General features: G+C 40.1%; 1 protein-coding gene across 1 annotated transcript in view; it reads left to right on the forward strand.

The window, feature by feature from the left end:
• SHC4 (SHC adaptor protein 4) overlaps positions 1–24,194 on the forward strand; it is a 155,825-nt gene that overhangs the window by 122,419 nt on the left and 9,212 nt on the right. Inside the window, exons 9-11 of the mRNA XM_072625095.1 lie at positions 250–421; positions 1,775–1,835; positions 17,896–18,075. Coding sequence (XP_072481196.1) covers positions 250–421; positions 1,775–1,835; positions 17,896–18,075 — 413 coding nt within the window. The remainder of the gene's footprint in view (positions 1–249; positions 422–1,774; positions 1,836–17,895; positions 18,076–24,194) is intronic.

Raw genomic sequence — 24,194 nt, forward strand, 5'->3', positions numbered from 1 at the left:
GTAGGGCCTTATTAGTAGGAATAATGTACCCCCTGTAGTGTTCCCATGTATTCAAATTGGCACTATTTAAGGTTATAATTGTGTAAAATATAGTCACTGCATCCAGCCCAATGGAAATAGACAGTGTGAATTTGTTGTTCGCTCTAATCAAGACCCAGCTGAATCTCGCTGACAGTATCTATGCCTTGTGCATGTCCACTAGGATTTGAATTCCTGAATTAGCCTGTTGATTGTTTTCCCACTTTTCAGGGAGGAGGTGAATATTGAAGACAATACGAAAGAGAAGGAAGAACATGAGTATTACAACGAAATTCCAGGGAAGCAGCCACCTGCTGGTGGTGTTTTAGATGCCCGAATGAAAGTCCAGACCACAGAGCAAAGAACTTACTGCCCAATACAATGTGAAAAGCTATGCTGTTCAGTAAGGAAGTCTTTCTTTGTGCTACAATAAGGGGTGGTATTTTGTTATTGCATATACTCTAGTTTATTTTATTTTCCAGTTTCAAAAGTCATAGATCTATAGGTTTAAAGATGGAAGGGACCTTAGAGGCTAACTACAGTAGTTCAAGCCCAATTCTTTAAAAAAAAAAAAAAGAATTCTTAAAAAAAAAGTAAAAAGAATTCTTTTCCTCTATATTTTAGATAGGGAAATTGAGGCCCAAAGGTTGTTGTTGCTCATTTGTTTCAGTCATGTCTGACTCTTCATGACCCCATTTGGGATCTTCTTAGCAAAGATGCTGGAGTGGTTTACCATGTCCTTCTCCAGCTTATTTCACAGATGAGGAAACTGGGGCAAGCCAGATTAAGTGATTTATCCAGAGTCACACAGCTAGTAAGTGTCTGAGGCTGAATTTGAACTCAGGTCTTCTTGACTCCAGGCCTGGTGCTCTATAGATTGCACCACCTAGGTCCCCTGAGATTACACGCTTGATTGAAAGTCACAGAGCAAACCACTGTCAAAACCTACTGTAGAATTTAGCGTATAATGCCAACTGAAACATCTCTCTTTCCTTCATTTGTTATTAGATTTGGAGTCAGAGGGCCTGGGTTCAGATCCCAGCTCTGCCACTTAATACCCGTGTGATGCTGGGCAAATCAGTTAATTTCCCTGGGCCTCAGTAGTTTACGCATAAAAAGAGAATTCAGATTTCTCTTCCAGTTCTAACTCTATGATCCTATGTCTAATTTCAGTGATATAACTTTGATTTACTTCTCTTTTCCCCCATATCTATATATTTCCCCAATCCCCATATCTATATTAATATCTAAATTGTACGTCGCATGAGAAGTTCTTTCTTATAAGATGATGAGATTGGATGAGACTTCAAGGGGTTGTTTAATCTATGCCCTTATCTTTAGAAAAGGCTAACTCCGGACTTTTCCAGACAAATCTGCTAATAAAAGATCTCCAGATGAGAGACAGTTGCCCTCTGTCCATTATTTGGCCAGATGTCCTAAAAACCAAAGTGTCTATCTAGGATCTGGATGGACTTCTGGAAAATCTTAGAACATGACCTTCTGAGAAGATTGTAAATTCACAGAGGCCCTTTTCAGCTAGTATGGCCTTCCCTGTAGCTTCTGATCAGCCCCACTAGACCAATGTCCCACAGTCAGAGCCCCTAGCTTAGAGTCCAAGATTCCTTCTCTCACCTTAGACAAATGAGTCAGGCAAGAGTGGTCCATTATCTATTACTAGGGGATTATCAGGGCATTTTTAAGCTTTTAGCAGAGGGCTATTTTTGTGACTGCTTTATGTTTTTTCTCTTTCTTACAGCCCCGGAACCCCAAATGTAGCAGCGTATACGAAAACTGCTTAGAACCCAGCAAGGCCATCGGTAGGTGGAATTGGTTCCAGTTTTGTACTTCGAGTCATAGGGAAGGGTGTGGTCCTTTACCTTTAGCCCTCCCATGGAAAAGCCTGCTCTGTGTATATCCATTCATAGACTCCTTTGGCTGCAGGCCCCACAGGGAGGAAGGCCTTAAAATCCCTCCTATGTGTCTCTTGGAAGGCTTGCAGGTTTTGCTTGCACTTGGGTACCCTGCCGTGCTGGTCATACTACTTTATGGAGCGTCTCATTATTTTTACATATTAAATGCTGTCTCTCAGGCAGAAAGAGGCTTCCTCTACTTGAGCCAGAAGAGAACTTTCTAAAAGGGAATGTTATTCAGAAGAAAAACTTAATGCCCACCCCTGAAAATCTCTTATTAAAAATTCTTAGGCGGGAGTTTGCAATAATCCATGTCGGTTGTGACTTGGCTACAGCAAAGAAAACTTTCTTGTTCTGAACTTTGGTGGTCTTCTGTGAAAATACTGCAGATGCTCAAAAAGTAATAATTGGCAAATATTAATTCAATCAGCCATCTGTAGTCTGTGTGCTGTTCCCTGCAAGAGCAGTTAGCTATATTGTTATTCCAGATGACTGGAGAGTTGCCCCTAGTGCTTCTACTTCTCAGGCAGCAGAGGTGAGAGCCTAGTGTTACACTGATCTCTCAGGCAACAGAGGTGAAAGCATAGTGCAACCCTCCCTCAAACAGTCAGGAGATTAGTGAAGTTTAGTACCCAAGACTGTCAAACCCTGGAAACCCACTGTATTCCTGTTCTGTGTCTTCCAATGGCTGACCTGTAGCTCTGCACCAGGACCTAGATTCAGTTGAAGCACTTCTCTTGAAATAGTCATTGACCATTTAATGGAGTGTCTCTGCTGGCTATATATGTGTAAAGGACAGGCCTCCCTCATGCACCTGAAGACAATGGTTGATCTACAGTGGTTCTTGGTCATGTTTCCATATGAACAGGCTTGTTCTTTCATAGGCATAGTTACTGTTGGTAAACTCTTCACACCACATTTCCCCAAAGTCTACCCCACCATGAAGTATAGTTGGCTCTTTGCTTAGCAGACCCTATGCACAGTTTTACCCTTGGATGAATGTGTGATGGCAATCTATAGTCTTATTTCTTCATGGGTAGGCAAAGAGATAAAGACTAGATCTGTGATTTTATTGGTATAGTAAGCTCTCAGTGAGGAACTTCTTCTACCAATGCTGGTTAGTACCTTCTCACCAAAGTCTTAGAGAACTGCCTAGGGCGTTAATCAATTTGCCCAAGATCACACAGCCAGTATGTTTCAGAGTGAAGACTTGAACTCAGGTTTTCCTGGCTTCAAGGTCACATTCCATCCATCATACCAATGCTGCCTCACTGAGAAAGTAAGAATAAATGGACACTACTCTAAATGAGGATCATGTAGAAAGTGTGACTCCCCCTTGAATTTTTCAGGAATATACTCTAAACTATATTTATTAAATTATTAGTTCTTAGCTATCACTTATAACCCAGAATATAGATTTATTATTCAGGATATACTCCTCATTCCTTGCAGATATTGATTCAACATGCTAATGCATCCCAAAGGACCAACATCAGTAAGGGCACTGATATTGACAATAAATCAATAAGCTTGATTCCACCCCACTGAAAAGTTCTGAAAGGATGAGCTAAATTTAGTAGGTGATAAGCAATAGAACTCATTCTTTCAGCAGATAACCTAGGCTGAAAACACTAATAAGTCCAACATAGATTTGGACAAATTCATAGGATCAATGATTTAGGACTGGACCTTACAAGTCATGCAGTCCAAGTCCTTTGATTTTACAGAAGAGGAAACTAAGACAGAGATTAAGTGACTTGCCCAGGGTCATACATCTAGTAAGTAACTGAGGCAGGTTTAAAATTCAGGTCTTCTTGACTCCAATTCCAGTGGTGGTCATTGTGGTAAGGTGACTACTGTAAGACAGATGATAGACAGACAGACAGACAGACAGACAGACAGACAGACAGACAGATAGATAGATAGATAGATAGATAGATAGATAGATAGATAGATAGATAGAAAAACTACAAATTCAAGCCCCTGAGGTCTTCACGAACTCTAGATCAATAGCCTATGAAAGCCAACTTAGGTATATTTGGGAAAAAGTTGGGATACTCCTAAATTTTTAAGATTGACTTTATATACCATCCTACCAAAAGTTCCTTGTTACAACTTTTAAGCAAAATTCAAGACTCTCTGATGTCAGAGTCCTATGACTTACAAGAGTTCTGTGATCCTGACACAGGGACACCTGAAAGAAGAGGGAAGGACTCCAAATGTGCGGCTAAGGACAGTTTGCTGCTGCTCTTGTAATGCTGATTCACTTATTTTCCAAACTCTTGGGTATTCTCTATGCCTACGACTTTGGGCACCTCACAGCATGTCCTGACACACAGGTCTCACAAGGAAACACACAACACTGGAACACAGAAAAGCAGGGACAGTCTTCTAGAACCCAAAGCACTCCCATTCACATTCCACCCATCCAACCATACAGTTCCTTAGTAAGGAAGTCTTAATTGTAATGTTCTGTCTGTCTCTCTCCTCCTCTCGGTCTCAACTTCTCAGGCAAACATTTCAGTACAAGTTATAGAATAGGTTCTGTTCAGGAAGTTAGTGTAGAATATTAGCCTTGGAGTCAGGAAGACTTGAGTTAAAAATCCCACTTCAGACACTTACTGTATGACCTTGGACAAGTTGTTGAACTTTTTTTTCAGTCTCAGTTTCTTCATCTGTAAAATAGGGATAATATATATACATACACACATGTGCATATATATGTATATCTATGTATGTATATATGTGTGTATGTATATATACATATATGTGTGTACATAGGTAGATAGATACAGATATGAATATGTACGTATAATAGGGATAATAATGCCACCTACTTCCCAGTGTGTTTGTGAGGATTAAATGAGATAATAATGTAAAGTACTTTGCAAATCTCAAAATACTAACTATTATTATTAGCTATCATTCTGTTCCTTTCTGCATTTTCCTTGGGTTCCAAGGCAACTTCGCAGTGGGCAAGGGGCTCGTGTCAGTCACAGGATTATCTCAGATCAGCTGCTCAGATGTTAAAATCAATTTCAGCATTCATTAAGCTCCACCTGTGTGCTAATCACTAGGCTTCCTTAGTGTGGTAAGGTCTTTCTTGTTTGGATGGCGTCTTCACCCCAGCTAGAAGACTGTTCTCCCTTTTCTTCTCCAGTCCAAATTTTTTACTTCCTTCAAGATCCTATCTCAAGAATATTGTCTTTCAAAAAGCTTTCTCTAACAAACCTCACCCCTACTAGTCTTTCTCAGGACAAAGGAACAAAATTGAAATCATATTTTCACACACTTTCCTTTATGTTGTCCTATACTTTTCATTATTCTAAATGTTACTTTTCTCCCCAGTTGGATTTTTAGCTTCTTGAAAGTGACAATCATATTTCCTATTTCTTTCTCATCCTAAGAGTAGCTCCCAAATCCTAGACAATCTTAATAATTTCTCCTCAAGTGGATTTTCATTGTTGTTGAGTTATTTCAGTCATGTCTGACTCTTCATGACCCCATTTGGGGTTTTCTTGGTAAAGATACTGGAGTGGTTTGCCATTTCCTTCTCCAGCTCATTGACACTTGACACTCACTAGCTGTGTGATCTTGGGCAAGTCACTTAACCCTAATTGCCTCATCCTGGGTCATCTCCAGTCATCCGATGAATATCTGGTCACTGGATTCAGATGGCTCTGGAGGAGAAGTGAGGCTGCTGACCTGCACAGCCCTCCCTCACTCAAAACAAAGTCAAGTGCAAGTCATGTTATTATTTCTCTGATGGCATGGTCTTCTTCAGCAACGAAGGACAAACACACCAGATGAGGAACGAAGCAAACAGGGTTAAGTGACTAGTCCAAGGTCACATAGCTAGTAAGTGTTAATATATTGTGAATGATATTCCCCTTTCTTTTGTCCCTCACTTAGGCCATGTGTGAGAGTTGAAATAGAATCAGAGGACCTGAGTTTGAATCCTACCTCTGTTGCTTATCACCTGTGTGGCCTTTGATGAGTCCCTTCACTTAACTCAGTCTTAGTTTCCTCATCTGTAAAATGAGTGGATTGAATTCAATGGTCTCTGAGGTCCCTTCTAGTTCTAGTTTTTTATTTTATGATGATTTTAGATTGTCAACAGTCAAAGTGTCAAACTCACCATCAGACAAGCATCTGCAAAACTCCCAAGTGCAGCTGAACCAGATAAAAATAATTGGGAGATGCTTAACAAACTAAATAGAATACTGTACAACACAGACAATGTTAATTTGTGGTTAAGTCAATATCTATTTCTCTTTGAGTTTGACACCACCAGTGTACAACCTTTTTTATTCTTCTGGAGTTGCCTGACCACCATTCTGATGCCTCATCATGGAATGGACCATGCAATGACCCACAAACTCTGGAAGGCTTGACCAAGGCCAGATTGATGAGTTTTTGTCCTTATGTATGGTTGGGGTTTGTTGTTTTTTTATTTTCATTTTAAAACAATCAAGGCAAGGACTAATTTTCTATCTAATCCTCTAAGATTTCAGCATCCAACCCTGATAAAATCCCTAGATTACAAACAGTTGGTTTGTGAGAATTCCTTTGTAAACTGGTCATACTTGCTCACAGGAACAAAGTTACAGATGAGGATCTCACCTCATAGTTGACCAAAAATATTGAAGCCATTTCATCTTTTCCTTTCTGTGTCATTTCACATACCTCACATTTCACACTCCTACTATCTCCTTCTTTACGCATGTTTCTGAAGAGGTGACCTTCTGCTTACCAAAGCCAACCTCTCTACATATTTCCTTCATTCCATTCTCTCCTTTTTTTCTCCACTGGATTGCCCTCACCATTATCCCCACTCTCTCCCTATCTACTGGCTCCTTCTGTAGTGTCTACAAATACAGTCAACTCTCCCCATCATTAAAACCCCCCAACTAGATCCTTCCATGTCCAGTAGCTACCATCTTATACTCCTCCCCTTCTCACTTAAATCCCTGGGAAAAAAAGCCTTCTTCTCTCAGTGTTTCATTTCTTTTTCTCTCTCTCTTCTTGCATTCTGGCATTTGACCTTATCATTCAGCTAAAACTGTACTCTAAAGTTACCACTGATCCTTTAACTTCCAGTCGATAGCCTTTTTCAGTCCTGATCCTTCCTGACTTCTCTGTAGCATTTAGCACTATTGTTCATCTTCCCTCCTCTCTGGATTTTTACCACCGTTCTTTCTACATACTCTTTTCATTCTGGGTTTTTGGGACTGGTCTCTTGCTCTCTCTTCCTCCTTGGCTGACCATTCCTCAGTCTCCTTGGCTAGATCGTCATCCATGTCTTGCTCACTAACCGTGGGCATCCCCCAAGGCTTTGTCCTAACCCCTCTTCTCTTTTCTCTATATAATCTCCCAATTAGTAATCTCGTGAATAATTTTTGTTGATGTTGTTGAGTTGTTTCCGTCGTGTCTGACTCTCCCCTCCTCTTCATTCAATAAGCTCTAATTGTTATTACCTCTATGAAAAAAAAAATAAAGTCCTCTGTCTGGCTCTTCATAACCTGGCCCCTTCCTAACTTTCTAGGCTTTAACACTTGACTTCTCTTTTTGGCTAAACAGTCAGGCTGGCTGACTTGCTGTCCTCAGATAAGATCTTCATGCCTTTGTACTAGCTATTCTCCATCCCTGGAGTTCTCTCCTTTCTTACCTTTACTCCTCCTCCACCTCCTTTCTTTTTTAGCACCCCTGGCTTCTTTTGAGACTTAATTCCTACAGGAAACCTTTCCTGGTCCCAAAGCTACTAGTTCCTTCCCCTCCGAGATTCCTTTCTGCTAATTTTTATATGCAATGTATGTAGTTTTTTGCATACTGTCTTCCCCATTAGAATGTGAACTCCTGTGTTCTCTTAAGAAGCACATATGCTTAAACTGAAGCAAAACAAGGGCCCCTGGGCAAGGTTAATATACACATTTATGAAGAATGCCACACTTGTAATTTGGAAGAAAAGCCAATCACATACACTACTTTCACAGCTCTGGATAGAATATGTATTCATAAACAGATAAGGAACAGAGGCAATTATAAAAGATAAAACAGATAATTTTGATTTCATGAATTTGAAAAGCTTTTGCACAAACAAAATTGATGAATCTATGATAAGAAAGGAAAGATCTTTGAATCAAATATCTGTTATAAGGATTGATATCTAAGATACAAAAGGTCACACCCAATGAATTGGCAAAAGCCAGGAATAGTTGATGTTGAAGATTAGGGAAAGACAGGGACATACTAAAGCATTTTTTATGCTGTAATTTGGCCCAACCATTCTGAAAAGCAGTTTGTAATCATTCAAATGAAATGACTAAAATGTCCATGCATTTTGACCCAGAGATTTCAATTGTAGGAACTAAGGATGCCATTAAAAAAAGAAAGCCTCCTTTTACAACCATGATATCTTTAGAGCCGCATGTTTAACAATAGCAAGTAACTAGAAACAAAGTAGATGCCTGTGGACTGGGAAATGGTTAAACTGTAATACATAAAAATAATAGATCATTACTATGCTATAAGAAACAATGAGCATGATGAGTATGGAGATGTACGGAAAGACTTGTCCAAACTCAGGCAAAGTGAAGGAAGCTGAGCCAGGAGAACAAAGTGTAAAATGACTGTAGCAAGGCAAGGGGGAAAGGGCAGCAATCATAAAACAACTTAAAGTGAATGTGGTGAAATAATAAGAAGCAAGCTTGGCCCCAAGAAAGAAACATGAGACACTGCTCTTCTGCAGAGGCCAGCGGCCACATATGTGGAACATGCCACGTAACATCAGATTGGTTTTTTTTTCTGTTTGTTTATTGGTTTTACTGAGTTTTTTTCCTTCCTTTTTTCCTTCCTTAATTCTTTTTTGTTCTTTTACAGGATGATTCTCTGGGTATAGAGGGGAAATATAGGTGATGCAAAAGATATCAATAAAAATATTATTTTTTTTGAGAAAAAGATGATGAGCTCCTTGAGATCAGGGATTATTTTTGCTTTTAGCCTAGCATGTAATAAGGAGTTAATGTTTGTGGACTGATTGATTGATATGTTGATGCATGGATGGGTAAGTTCCCAGATCAGCCTACAAAAGTCTCTTTTAACTAGTGCTTCAGCTGACATACATTTGCAATGGAAAATAGATATTACTGTGATCGTATAGTATTTCAACTATAAGACTTGGGAAATGGAGAGTCATAGATTTCGAAATTGAAGGGGCCTTTGAGGTCTTCAAGTTGTACAGATTATTTCGTAGATAAATCCTTTGAGGCCCTGAAGTGTTGAGTATTACATAGGAGGAAACTAGCAGATCTGAGATTTAAACCAGTCTTCTAACTGAAAAACCCAATATTCTTTTCATTGTATAACACTACAAGTTTCATTTTTTTTCCTCTCCTCACTCCCCTTTACTGTCAGGGAGGCAACATAGAAGACTGGAAAGAACAAATGAACTTGAACTCAATGGATGTGAGTTCAAGTCCTGGCTCTTGTACTTACTACCTATGTGATCTTGAGCAAATTACTCAGGTCCATCATCTGTAAAATAAAGACTAGATATGATCTCTAAGGTCCCTTTTTGCTCTAAATCTATGGTCCTCCTAGATTCAAGGTTCAAGGACACAGTATAGAAATTCTCATTAGCTCCCCCGCCCTCCTGTGCACCATGATGGTGGAAAGGCAACCCCACCCTGATTTAGTGTGGTGATTCATGTTAGTATATGTGAAAAAAATTAATTCGTAAATCAGGTAGTCCTATTTCAGAGGCTGCCTGTAGTAACCAGACTTAAATTTGAAATGGGATTTGCAATGCTTGACCAATGATCCATTGAAGTTACCCAGGCTTTGAACCTACTGCTCTCAGAGTTTTTCCCTGTAGAGATTCTCATGAAAGTATTTCAGAGACACCTATATAAATATTTTTAATAGGTCTTGGCCTGTTTCCTCATAAGACATTTGTTTATTCAAATATTGACTTAAAAACCTGAATTTGGGACACTATACACACCACAGTGGGCAGTCTTGGTTGTAGGAGCTAATCATATTTATTGCCAGACATATTTTTTTAAAAAGATCCTTACTGCTAAATTCACTTATGGAAAAAAAAAATCTTACATGGAGAAATAGCATAATGTTTCCCCAAACTTCAAGTTAAAATGGAAATGTTGATCTTTTTAATCAAAAAGACGTCAAATTTCCACATACCCTTAGGGTTTACACTTAAAAATTTTGGTACTTACAGCATGAGCAGCCTATGTGTGGATCTATTTTCTACCACAAATCTTCTCTCAGGCAGGTTGGATAAGTTTCTCAGAGGGATACTTGGCCAAAAAAACACTTCTGGAATGTACAATGCCTGGCATATGTGGTTAAGTTTTAGCCAACCACACACTTCAGCTTGGATTTTAAATATGGGCACAGGGTGGGATTCCCCATTTTTTTTTTTTTTACCATTTAAGGCAACTTTGCTGACTGAAAAAAGAAAGTAGTCTTATAACAAAGAGCAGAACTTTAAAGAGATTGAGTATGAATGGTAACAACTGTGAATATGGGAGAACAGAATGTTTACAGGTAGCTTATGTATATGGTAGGTTCTGTGAACCCATCTGTAAAAGCAAGCACCCCCACATACACAGGAATGCCTGCTATCACAGTGTCTTACATCTACATTTCTAAAAGGAAAGGCAACTTTTGAGGGATCAAAGATCATTCACTTAGTTCAGGGGAAAAAGTCAGCACACTGAACTTCAGATAAAATACAGAGAAATCTAAATCAACAGACAGAGCTTCTAAACTGTCTGACAGCAAGCAATATATGCATCACAAATCAACAGACAGATGCAACTGCCTGACTATACATACATAGTTACCAGAGAGGGAAGCACCAACATCTGGATTTTCAAAGTAGGGAAGCTACTTAGCAGCTGCCCAGAGTCTGGTCTGGCCAAACAAACACTTCCAATCAGTAAGCCCCAAAGTAAAACCTCATGCTCAGAGTATTTATACATCTTTTTAGAACCAGCAGGCATCACAACTCTTGAGAACCAGTGCCTCATTAGAAAATTAACAAAAGGTGTGACCCTTCCTACAAATCTTCCCTAATCAAACTCCCCTTAATGGGCAGGCCCATGAATGAGTAAGGAAAGTCTTCTCATTAAGAAGCAAAATTATATTAACAATAAGCAAAAATGCATTATCAATACACCATCTCAACGAGTCTCACATACTAGAACACTGTCAGGGATGCAAAAAATCCATATTTACCTTAATGAAAAGAGTCAGCTGGATTAATAGGTTTATAGGCTAGATCAGAGAGATGGTCTGACACAGTGAATAATACTTCACCATTAAGGTGGAAAAACCAGCTTCAAGACCCATTTCTGAAACACGCTTGCGTGACCCTGGGCAAATCATTCAATGTGTAAGTGTTCTTAGGTGACTTTCTAAGACTAAAAACTGTAGGTGAATGAGGGAAAAGAAGTTTCCACCTTGGCAGTTCACTTTAATGCATGAAATCACAAACAAGCTCAGAAATGGAGTAGTGATTTATTTCAATGTTAAAAGGAAATTCTGCCAGGGCATCTCAATGCCTTCTTTGCAACTTACTTGCCTAGGGCACTGAGAAACTAAGAAGCTTGCTTGTGATTATAGATAGCTTTATCTACGAAATCATGGGACTACCAAAAGAAAACAGACCAAATAGGGCCAATCCTACACAAAATCCCAATGCTACTTTAAGTTCTTATAAGGGAGAAAGTGAGATAAAATAACCAATATTTAATTGTGAATTAATTTAATATTACCCATTCCACACATAATTGTCATTTAAAAGGAACAGAAGAATTTATCTCCAAGAGAAAAATCTTAGAAAATTATATTTCCACCCCATTATAATTGGTTTCCTTCATAATCCTGTGCATTTTATTGTAATCCTATGTGTAAGGTACATGCATTGCTCTTGAAAGTTTTGTGTATATCTACATGGATTGTCTAAGTGTGGTTTATGGGGGAGCATTAATAGACATTTCTGAAATCTTTCCCATCTCCTTCCCTTCCAAGAGAGATTGTACTTTCTGCCTGGAAGGGAGCAGAAGGGGCCACAAGGCTGACTATTGTGCTCTCTTTAGCATATGGGCACCACATTACCCACCCCACCCCAAGATATTGCTAGTCTAGGGGAATTATTCTCTTAGATTCAAGCCACTTTCCTGTTTGATATCCCTTAAAAGGGTACCCAAATCTCATGTTTGAAAGCTTGACCCCTTCCCACCAAATGTTAGATACATCTTGTTCATCCTTGGTTGCTGAAGAAGACCACGCCATCAGAGAAATGATGACATGACTTGCACTTGACTTTGTTTTGAGTGAAGGAGGGCTGGGCAGGTCACCAGCCTCACTCCTCCTCCAGAGCCATCTGAATCCAGTGACCTGATATTCCTCAGGATGACTGGAGATGGCCCTGGATGCATTGGGAGACCTTAGGCCCTTTAGGCCAAGGTCTTTGCAGGTACTCACTTAGGGTGAGGCAACACCCATTCATTGAATAGGCCTGTTTAAGAAGTAGCCAGGGCATGGCCCCTTGAATGAGGTCAAGAAAAACAAAGACATCAGACTGGGTAGGAAACAGCAACAGTTACGTAGAAGATTATCACGAATAGTGAATGGTGAGCAAATCCATTTATCCAAGTAAATAAAAAATAGAAGTCAGAGAAGTTATATAGATTGGAATATACCAGATAATAGATAGAATGAATGACCTCCTCCAGGGGAAGTGAGGTATCTGATAAGGCTCAATCTCATCAGAAGCGAAGTTTCTTAGTCTCTAGGAAGGAAAGCTGGAAACCAGAGACATGTTAGGAAGCTGACTTTTCCCTACGTGTCTGCCTTCTAAGATCTATTCTCTTCCTCTCTGGGTCCTTCCCTGAAGGATCTAGAACTACATAAATCCTCTCATAGCAGGAAGAAGGTGTGTCTCCTCCCAAGCTTTCATACCAGTTATGCCCTTCCCACAGGCATGTGGCATTTAGTCATCATTCCACCAAGGAAGGTAGTTTCATGCAAATATTTCAGGCTTGAGCCCTGGGCTGCACAAAAATTCTGTGTTTAGACATGTGAGCGGCCATGGTGTTTGTCATTGTCTATTCTAAATATACCACTTTGAAATACTGCAATCTTTACTGCCATTTGGTTAGTAATTCAACTTGATTCAACATTTATTTAACACCTATTATGGGCAAGAATTTTTGCAAGGTTCTAGGGATAGAAAATTGAAAAAAAAACCAACCAAGAGTCACAGCACTTTGATAAGGGAACATGACATAGACACAAACAAATATGGTACAAGGTAGACTGCAATGGGGCAAAGGGAAGGTTTAACTCTAGACAAAATGCTCTAGGAAAATCTGAGTGATTTTTCAGGAAAAAACTGAATTGACTTTCCTGTTGGGTTGGGGAGGGAATCAGACTAGGCTTCATGAATGAGGTGGCAGCTGAGCTAAGCCTTAAAGGAAAGGGACTTCAACACATAGACATGAAGAGGAAATGTGTGGTCCAGGAATTTGGGATGACCTTCATCAATTCATGAAGACAGGAAGGAGGCAGGAAGAGATCAGAGAATTATGAGTAATCCAGTTTGGCTGAAATATAGTTTGCCTGACAGGGAATAGAGTGAAATATGGATGGAAAGATAGGATGGAACCAGATGATAGCAGGTCTTAAATATATGGGTAAGCAATTCATAGCATGCTAAGAGCTGTGAAAATATGTGTGAGATATTGGTCCTCTCCTTCTAAAGCAGACATCCTAGAGAAGTCAAGCAACATAAACACAGCAAGAGCTCTCTTTTAGCGTGGAGTTTCCTGGAGTGGGTGTGGGAATGGGAGGCTGTGATGGCATTGCCAATAGCCTCGCACAGTTTCCTGCTCCTAGAAGAGGCACAGGATGCTTTGATTGATTTTGCCTGAGTCCAATGGGAAATGATGTCCTGCTTCTACTTAGTCAAGGAAAACTGAAGAGAAGACAGGAGTTGATGTTTTTTTCTTTTAAATATTTTATGGATGCTCATTTATTTCTTTACATCACTACCATCCACCAGAGGCTTGCTCCCCCTGCTTCCATCACCCACAGAACCCTCCCCTATAATGAAAAAGTACACTCAAAAACAGAACACAGGATTAGAGATTTCAGAAAGGGAAAAAAGAAATGATGGGAGGGAGAATATTAGTATTTCTTTGAAAATATAATCATTGCACAAATCATTTATATGGCCTGGAAATTTTTGCTGCAGCTTAAAGTTCTAGGTTGAATTCAAAAGACCAATTCATTTCCGATCATAGAATCTCCATTTCTTCAAAGGAGTACTACATTAATCCAAATGGTAATTTTAATTATAATGGCATTTAATCTTTTCTATATTCAATAGAGAAACTGGCTGCCTGAGGAAAGCTTTTACCCAGGCTCCACTTTTACTGCTCTCTGAGGACAGTGCGGTTTTGTGGAAAGACTGTTAGACTTGGAATCAGGAAGGAGGGGAGGCAGCTTGGCCCAACAGAGTGCTGCCCTTGGAGTTTGGAGGGACTGGGGTTTAAATCCTAGCTCTGTCATTTATGATTCACCTATGGAACTGTGGTCAAGTGACAACTTCCCTGGGCCTCCATCCCTCATACGCAAAACAAAGGGGCTCCATTAGATTGCTTCTAAGAGTCTTTCTGACTATAAATCTATGAGCTTTTTAAAATTTTACTACCTGCGTGACCTTGGTCAAATTGCTTAACTTTTCTGGGAACTGAACCTCACATGTAAAATAAGGAGTTTTGACTAGATAGACTCAGGGTCTCTTTCCCTTCTGACTCTGAAGACCCCTGTTTCAAATCTAGCCTCCAACACTTATTAGCTGTAAGGCAATGGGCCAGTCCTTTCTCTCTGGACTTGAGTTTTTCCTCACGTATGAAATTAGGTAGATGATCTCTACGGACCCTTCCAGCTCCAGATCTTATTAAAACCTAGGAAATGAATTTTTTTTTCCTAAACAGAAGTCTTTAACTTGTAAAAAGTTCAATTAGATAGCAAGTTTTAGGATTTTATGAAACACTGAGGCACATATAGCAGTGTTTGTCCTCACAGTTTCCTGTGAGTTAATTATTATAAATATTATTACCCCCACTTTACAAGTGAGAAAACTGAGGCTCAGAGATATTATCTCGTTCAAGGTCATAAAACTAGCCAATGAAAATTCAAGATTAGAATTTGGGCTTCTGTCCTAGGTAGTTCCCCCTACATAATACTGCATATTATGTTTCTTTGACAGTTAATAGAGCAAGTATCCAGTATTCTGAATGAATTTTTTAAAAGCCTTTATTAGACACTTACCATGAGCCAGGCACTATGTCTAGAAATACCAAAATGAGACAGTGTCTGTCTTCAAGATGCTTAAGTTCTAATAATAAAAACCTAAAGGGGGAGATAGCATATATAGGCCACCGGGTAGCCAGGGAAGGTGGTTTTGATTTGAAGTATGACAATGATGGTGAGTGAAGTTATACAGCAGTTGGTTGTCATGCCTTTTCCATATACTGTGGTCATATGTATTTATTTATTGTTCCCAGGCAAGGGTAGAAAGCGAGGAATGGTGGGGCATGGTGTATTCATAGTAGGCTGAGAGATGACAAGATGCCTGGGTATGGCCTGGACTTCCTGGGAGATGAGTAGATGAGATATGAAGAATGATCTGGAGCTGTTTAGACATAAAGGGTTAGATGAGTTTGCACTCACTCCCCAAGGCGAGTTCCAAAATTGAATGGCTCCTCCAGGAGTTGGGGCAGTACATGGTCTTTGGAGGTGCAGTTGAGGTCCAGACACCTCAGTTCCAAGTATAGGCATTTGATGAGACTGATGCCTCTCATGAAGCAGGTAAGTTCTAAGAGGAACCAGCAACTTCAGAGAGAGCAAGATGGATTTTTATAGGGTAAAGATGTAATCACATAGCAAAAATTATGAATATTAAAAAGGCAGGAGGGGTTTGTTAAGGGATTAGGTAATAGGGGAGGGGTCCCAGCCACAGTGGAACTGGGCATGCAATTACTCACAATGCATACAAAAAAACCCATTTGGGATTTGTATGTATGTATGTATGATAATGATATTATAATAAGCCCCTCAATGCCACAAATTCCCCTAAAGGACAGCTTTTGCTCTTACTGTGCAGGTGCCTGCTTAGGGGAAGTCCTTTCTATTGTTTTGGGGTCCACATCCTGCTTGGGCATCCTGGGGCTGCTGCTTTCTGATTGACTGAATATTGTGGTCCTGTCTAAGGCTAGATGGGTGTGATTGTGGTTGAGTGCAAGGACACATCTGCTTTTTCTGTGGGAAATATGAGGAACAGGTCTGGGAGAAGGCTGGCTAGACTCTCTCCATGGGCAATATAGGAGGAAGCCGATAAAAAGCAGGTTGAATGAACCCCACCTGAAGGCCAGGATTTGTTGTATTGATATATCCCAGGCCAAAACTGAAAAGCACTCTCTGTGCACCAGCAAATTATGGTGAAAACAAATGCGGTCATCATTGTTTTAGATCCTTGTTTTCCCACTTAAATGAGGCCTTCTGTTCTGGCATTGATTGTGTTTGTGTATACAAGGGAAAATTGCCTTTGACAAGATTAGTTCTGGTATGAACTCATTTGACTACTGGATTATATAGATATAAGATAGATAGATGGGTGAATGGATGGATGGATGCATGGATGGATGGATGGATGGATGGATGGATGGATGGATGGATAGATAGATAAATAGATAGATAGATATCCCATCCCATATACACAAATACATTTTCCCCTGACATCACTGAATATGGGTGATAACTATTGATTAACAACTAATTCTGACATTTGAGTTATAACCTTGAGGCTTGACTTTTTACCGGAAAATGGGAAACTGGAGGTAGAAGAACAAGAGTTGAGATAGATACTTTGCTGAATAGGAGTCTGAGCACCTCCTCTCCTACCATCCCCCCAGGGAAAAATGTGAAATAGGAGACCATTTCTTGATATGTTAGGAACCATGTGATCCCAGAGATGGCAGTGGAGAGAGGCAGTGGTGGAGAGTCACTGGATCAAGCTGGGATAATGGTAGAATAAGAAAGCATCTCTTAACACAAAGTAGAGAAATTTCTTGACCAAGCAGGAGACAGAACTAAGGAATAGTAAGTGCCAGAGCCATGATGCGGATCCTACTTTTGGTTGATTCTGTGAGGTACGTAGACTATTCAGATCTGGGGAAGGCAATCAAATGTCTAGTACTTTACAGTACTTTCCCCTCAACTCAGGGCAGACAAGCCAAGGCAAATGTATAGCTCCCCTGGGGAGTGGGACGCACGACTTTCTTACAATACCAAGTTTTCCCTCTTGAAATAACATTATGTGTAGAATACTGTATAGATTTGGAAGGGAAAAACTCATCAATGACAGAAAGAGAGTGGTTTTTACTGTTTATGAATGTGAGTCCTTTGTGGGTTTTGTCAGAATAAATAAACTGTGTCCTACATTTGATGTTTTGTTTGCCTGAGTGCTTTCATGAGAGATGTGGGCCAATTTACATAATTTTTATTTTTGTGTAGACCCAGATTTGGGCCGAATTCTTATGTTCCCAGGGGAAACCATGAGTGGGGTAAACATGAGCCAAACACTGATGTTCCCAAGGGAAATAATGGGTGAGGACACAAGCCAAAAGAGAGTATAACTCTTGGGAAGCCCTCAAGGTTGAACCCAGGCTGTATAAATCCAGAGTCTTGAGTCTGGGCTGTTGATTACACAAAATGAACAAAAAGCATGGGGCGAAAGTGCCTCTTGACTTTAAGATCTTGGAAGTCAAGATTATGGGAATCTAGAAGATTCAAATCCAGAGTTAAATTCTAGATTTGTATGTGCTACGATTCATTAAAGTATTTACATAACATAAGCAAGATACCATCCTTCCAGGTAGTATCAGTGAAAGAGTTGTGAAGACCCAAAGGGATCCATCATTAACGAAGCAGAGGTGCAGGGTGGATCTCTTCGATGATCCGTGCTACATCAATACTCAGGCTTTTCAAACAGCAATCTGCCCTTCTGGAAATCAAGACTCTGCTCAAGTACTTGGGAGCCCGTTACATTGTGCAAGTAAGTAACCAGACACATTTTTCACATTCCAAAGAGAACATTCTCTCTACTTCATTTGAAAGTATGTGCAAAGATTACATTCCCTCTATGGTCAATTTAGGATTAGAGGAGGGGGAAAAATTTGAAACATGCTGAGCTTTAATTTGGGTACTGTTCATAGAGGTGGCTAAGTGACTCAGCTGATACAGTTCTAGACCTCAAATCAGGAAAATCCAAGTTCAAATATGCTCTAGACACTTAATAGCTGTGTGACCCTGGGCAAATCACTTAACCTTTGTGTCTCTCAGTTTCCTCAGTCATAAAATGGGAATCACAATTGTATTGACCTCCCGGAGGTGTTGTAAGGATCAAATGAAATAATGTTATACAGTGCTTGATGTGTGCTTAATAAATGTCCCCCTTCCCATTCATAGAATAAAATCTAAAATTTGGGTTTTTTTCTTTTTAAAATTTATTTATTTATTTTAAATTTTCAACATTCATTTCTACAAAATTTTGAGTTCCAAATTTTCTCCCCATCTCTCCTCTCCCCCCACCCCAAAACGCCTTGCATTCTGATTGCTCCTTCCACCAATGTGCCCTCCCTTCTAATACCCCTCCCTTCCCTTGTCTCCATCTTCTCTTTTGTCCTGTAGGGCTTGATAAATTTCTATACCCCATTACCTGTATTTCTTATTTCCTAGTTGTACACAAAAAACAATTCTCAATATTTGTTCCTAAAACTTTGAGTTCCAACTTCTCTTCCTTCCTCCCTCCCCACCTATCCCCACTGAGAAGGCAAGCAATTCAATATAGGCTATATATATGTAGTTTTGCAAATGACTTCCATAATAGTCATATTGTGTGAGACTAACTATATTTCCCTTCATCCTATCCTGCCCCTCATTTCTTCTATTCTTTCTTTTGACATCCAAGAGGGTTTGCTTCTAAGTGCTCCCTCCTCTCATTTGCCCTCCCTTCCATCATCCCTGTTTATTACCTTCTCCCCTCCTTTCCTGTAGTGTAGATAGATTTTCATACCAAATTGAGTGTGCATGTTATGCAGCCAAATGTGATGAGAGCAAGCTTCACTTTTTCCCTCTCATCTTCCCCCTTTTCCCCTCCATTGGAAAAGCTTTTTCTTGCCTCTCCTATGAGAGATAATTTGCCCCACTCTATTTCTCCCTTTCTCCTCCCAATATATTCCTCTCTCACCCTTAATTTTGTTTTTAGATATGATCCCTTCCTATTCAACTCACCCTGTGCTCTCTGTCTCTGTCTGTCTGTCTGTCTGTCTGTCTGTCTCTCTCTCTCTCTGTATATGTGTGTGTGTGTGTGTGTGTGTGTGTGTGTATAACCCCTCCAACTACCCAGATACTGAGAAAAGTTTAAAGAGTTACAAATATTATCTTTCCATGTAGGTATGTAAACAGTTCAACTTCAGTGAGTCCCTCATGATTTTTCTTTCCTGTTTACCTTTTCATGCTTTTCTTGATTCTTGTGTTTGAAAGTCAAATTTTCTTTTCAGCTCTGGTCTTTTCATCAAGAATACTTGAAAGTCCTCTGTCATTGAATGACCATTTTTTCCCTGAAGTATTGTACTCAATTTTTCTGGGTAGGTGATTCTTGGTTTTAATCCTAGTTCTTTTGACTTCTGGAATATCATATTCCATGCCCTTCTGTCCCTTAATGTAGAAGCTGCTAGATCATGTGTTATCCTGATTGTATTTCCACAATACTCAAATTGCTTCTTTCTACTTGCTTGCAATATTTTCTCCTTGATCCGGGAACTCTGGAATTTGGCTATAATATTCCTAGGAGTTTCTCTTTTTGAATCTCTTTCAGGAGGTGATAGGTGGATTCTTTCAATATTTATTTTGCCCTCTGGTTCTAAAATATCAGGGCAGTTTTCCTTGATAATTTCATGGAAGATGATGTCTGGGCTCTTTTTTTGATCATGACTTCCAGGTAGTCCCATAATTCTTAAATTGTCTCTCCTGGATCTATTTTCCAGGTCAGTTGTTTTTCCAATGAGATATTTCACCTTATCTTCCATTTTTTCATTCTTTTGATTTTGTTTTGTAATTTCTTGGTTTCTCATAAAGTCATTAGCTTCCATTTGTTCCATTCTAATTTTTAAAGAATTATTTTCTTCAGTGAGCTTTTCAACCTCCTTTTCCATTTGGCTAATTCTGCTTTCTAAAGCATTCTTTTCTTCATTGGCTTTTTGGACCTCATTTCCCAATTGAGTTAGCCTATTTTTAAAGGTGTTATTTTCTTCAGCATTTTTTGGGGTCTCCTTTAGCAAACTGTTGACTTGCTTTTCATGATTTTCTTGCATCTCTCTCATTTCTCTTCCCAATTTTTCCTCCACCTCTCTTATTTGATTTTCAAAATCCTTTTTGAGCTCTTCCATGGCCTGGGACCATTGCATATTTAATTTGGAGGTTTTGGATGCAGAAGCCTTGACTTTTATGTTTTCCCCTGATGGTAAACATTGTTCTTCCTCATCTGAAAGGATGGGAGAGAATACCTGTTCACCAAGAAAGTAACTTTCTGTAGTCTTATTTTTTTTCCCTTTTTTGGGCATTTTCCCAACCAGTTACTTGACTTTTGGGTCCTTTGTCAAGAATAGGGTATACTCTGGGGACCTATAAGATCTCAGTTCCTCCAAGGTGGCACAATCAAGGGAGAGGAGTTTACTCCCTGGCCTGGCTTAAGGCTGAGATTCAGATCAGCTGCTCAATTCCCCCAGGAGCTTTAGGCATGGGCATAGCCTCCACTCAGGGCTGAGGTTCAGATCAGCTGCTTGGTTCCCCAGGGGGTTTAAGCTGAGTGCTCCAACAAGGGAACTTTGGATGCTGGCTGCTGTCTGCTGTGGCCACTGCCAGTGCAGAGACCTGCAGCCCGCTGCCTGAGGCAGGGGCTGAGGGAAAACCCTGCTCCTTTGTCACAGAGGTGAAAAAGCCCTCCCACTGACCTTTGAAATATCTTGGACACCTGTGGGTTGAGTGATCTGCAAACCTCTGCTGCTGTTGGGGATTCTGCCCCCAAGGCCTGTTCTCCCAGTGCCATGAGGCCCAGGCTGGGCTGCGTTCTGCTCTGTGTCCAATGTGACAGACCTTTCCCATTGGCCTTCTAGGTCACCCTGGGCTGGAAATATCCTCCATTCCATCGTTCTGTGGCTTCTGCTGCTCTAGAATTTGTTGAGGGTCTTTCTTTACAGGTATTTTATGGGCTGTGGGAGAAGAGCTAGAGTATATGCATCTTTCTATTCCACCATCTTGGCTCTGTGCCTTAAAAACTAGAATTTAAAAAGGCTTTTTTATACCACAGGCTTTTGTTGAAGATAGCACATAGTGAACTAAAAATATAGTGGATAGAATTAGGAAAGCCAAATTGAAATCCCACCTCGACTAGTTGTGTGCCAATGGATAAGTCACTTACCTTCTTTGGTCATTAGAGAGATTTATAGCAAATAGTCTGTCTTATTTAAATGTCCTTTCCTGTGAATCTGAACGTTTTTCTCCTGATAGTTTGTAGATCTTGCTTCTGAACTGAATTGTTGTATTTAACTACTGTGCATCTTGGAGTTTGCAGACTTGGGTTTTCTTTTTTCCTGGAGGTGATCTGTGAATTCTTTGCATTGGAATTTCATTTTTTATGTTCAGAAGTTCTGGACAGTTCTCTTCTATTATTTTTTTAATTATGGTGTCAATGGTTTTTGCCCTTTTATTCTTCTGGGAGATTTATGATCCTTAAATTATTTCTGCACATCCTATATTTGAGATCCTTATGTTTTGCTTGTCTAGTGGGTATATTTTCTTTGAATGCTCTTATTTTTTTGCTCCTCTTCTTCTAGGTTGTCTTTCACTTCACTTTGACTTTTACATCCCCAATCTATTGTTCTCTGTTTGTTTGGTGAGGCTTGCCATTGTAGATTCTGTTATGTTCATTATTTTTTCTGTGCAAGACAAAAATTCAACTTCATAATTTTCATTTCTCTTTTAAACCACTCAGGAACAGCATATTGTGATTCTAGGTTGACCTCAAATTCCATAGAGTCTTCTGCCTCATCAAGTGTTGGATCATTTTCCTTCATCTTTCAGTATTTCTTCGTAGATGCCTGAAATTGTTACCAGGCTTCCTTCTGTTGTTACTGTTTTATCCACTGATTTGTCTGTTTATGTTCAGGGTCTTTGAGATTTTTTCTTTCTGAAGTCTTTGGTACTTTCAGTCATTTTTTTCCCCCTTCATTTTCCTTATTACTCTTCCTTACTCCCTTCCTGCTGGTTGCAGTTTCTGTGGGGGTGGATCTCAAAGCATCTCAGTCTTCTCCCATGCTTAGGAATTCACAATTCACCAGCCTAAGTATCCTCCCAAACTGACTTTTGGGTGGTCAGAGCGGGCCCCAACTAGATGCTGTGCTCTTCCCTCAGGCTTGGTGGAGGGCTGCACCATTCCCCACACTCACTGGTAAGTAGACCTGGTCTACTTACTCTAGTCCAGGGTTGGGGAACCTACAGCCTCAAGGCCACATGTAGCCCTCTAAGTCTTCAAATGCTGCCCTTTGAATCCAGACTTCACAGAACAAGTCCTTTTAAGGAGACTAGAGTCTAATCCTTGGTTCTCTGGCCCAGCGCTAGAAGTTCAGTCTTCTTTTCCCAGCCCCAGCAGTTGAGCCTATTTTCCTCAGCACCAGTAATTCAGATCCTGATTTCCCTAACACCTCTAGTGGCCAATACTTCTGGGTTGTAGGACCTGGCAGTCTTTTGCTCCTAAAGGGCGTGGTCAAGTTGACTGTTCAGGTCTGAACAAACTTCCATGCTTAGAACTAAGGAATATATGGCACTAGAAAGAGGGAGGGCATCACTTAGCTACCTTCCTATTCCTAGAGGTGGGTATAGAGGTAATAATCAGCTTGTATTCTTCCTTGGTCTAGAGTGTTATGTTGTTTTGCAAATCACATTTTAGGACCCTGAGAAGATGAGGAAGGACCAAAGGCTGGCAATCAAAACAGAGAAGGATGGCATATTAAGATCAATGAAAGGAAGTAGGAATATTTAGCTTAGAAAAGAGAAGATTGGAGGGAAGGGGGGAAGAAATGATAGCTATGATAGTCAGTATTTATTAGTTACCTGCTATGTACCAGACGCTGTGCCAAGCACTAAGGAGACAAATAAGAAAAAGAGAGAAAATATCTGTCCTCAAAGAGCTTACAATCTAATAAAGGAAGACAAATCACAAAAGGAAGTTGAAAGTACCAGGTTGGGAGGGGATATGTTCAAGGAGTTGAAACTAAGCAGAGCAGCTGGTGGGAAATGAAAAGCTGGCTGGGACTTCTGAGCCCTCTATAAAAGGAGGCTTTGAGGGGCATTTTTTGCTTTTCCCTCCAGCCCTGCCATCAAAGAGAAGAGGCAACTGAGGGTGCTGTGGAGGGGCTGAGTACCACAAGCTGAAGCAATCTCCATGTTGATGAGGTTTCAGGTGGTTATCCTGGAGGGATGCATTGATGTTCAAAATACCTATTTGAAGGTTGCCATGTGGAAGAGGGGTTAGAGTAGTTCTGTTTGGCATCAAAGTGCAGAACTAGGAGTGATAGTGGAAATTACTAAGAAACACATTTTATCTTGATGTCAGGAAAAAAAATTCCTAACAAGAGCTTTCCCAAAGTGGAATGGGTCAGCTTAGGAGGTAATGGATTTCTCTCCACATTGGAGGCCTTCACACTAAGGCTGCAAGACCATTTGTCTGATATAGGACAATGACAATGGCCACTGGAGCCACTTCCAAGTCTGAAATTCTAAGAGACTGTTCCCCGGGGCTCCCCCTCACGTAATTTACCTTCTCTAGCCAAACTGACTTATTTAACAATTCCCTGAACTTACTATTCCACTTCTTTCCCCTATACTTTTCCTAGCAGCCGCCAAGTCCAAATGCACTCCCTCATCATATCTGCCTCTTAGAATCCCTGCTTCATCAAAAGTCAGCTGAGCTACTACTTCCTTCAAGAAGCACTTGTTCTTGCAATTCTCAGTGTCCTTGCCTTACTCAAAATGCATATACATGCATACACATTCACACACATATGTACACACATGGGTATATGCATGTACACACATACATCTATATCCATATAG

Source organism: Notamacropus eugenii, chromosome 7 (genome assembly GCF_028372415.1).
Source record: "Notamacropus eugenii isolate mMacEug1 chromosome 7, mMacEug1.pri_v2, whole genome shotgun sequence".
Classification (NCBI taxonomy): domain Eukaryota; kingdom Metazoa; phylum Chordata; class Mammalia; order Diprotodontia; family Macropodidae; genus Notamacropus; species Notamacropus eugenii.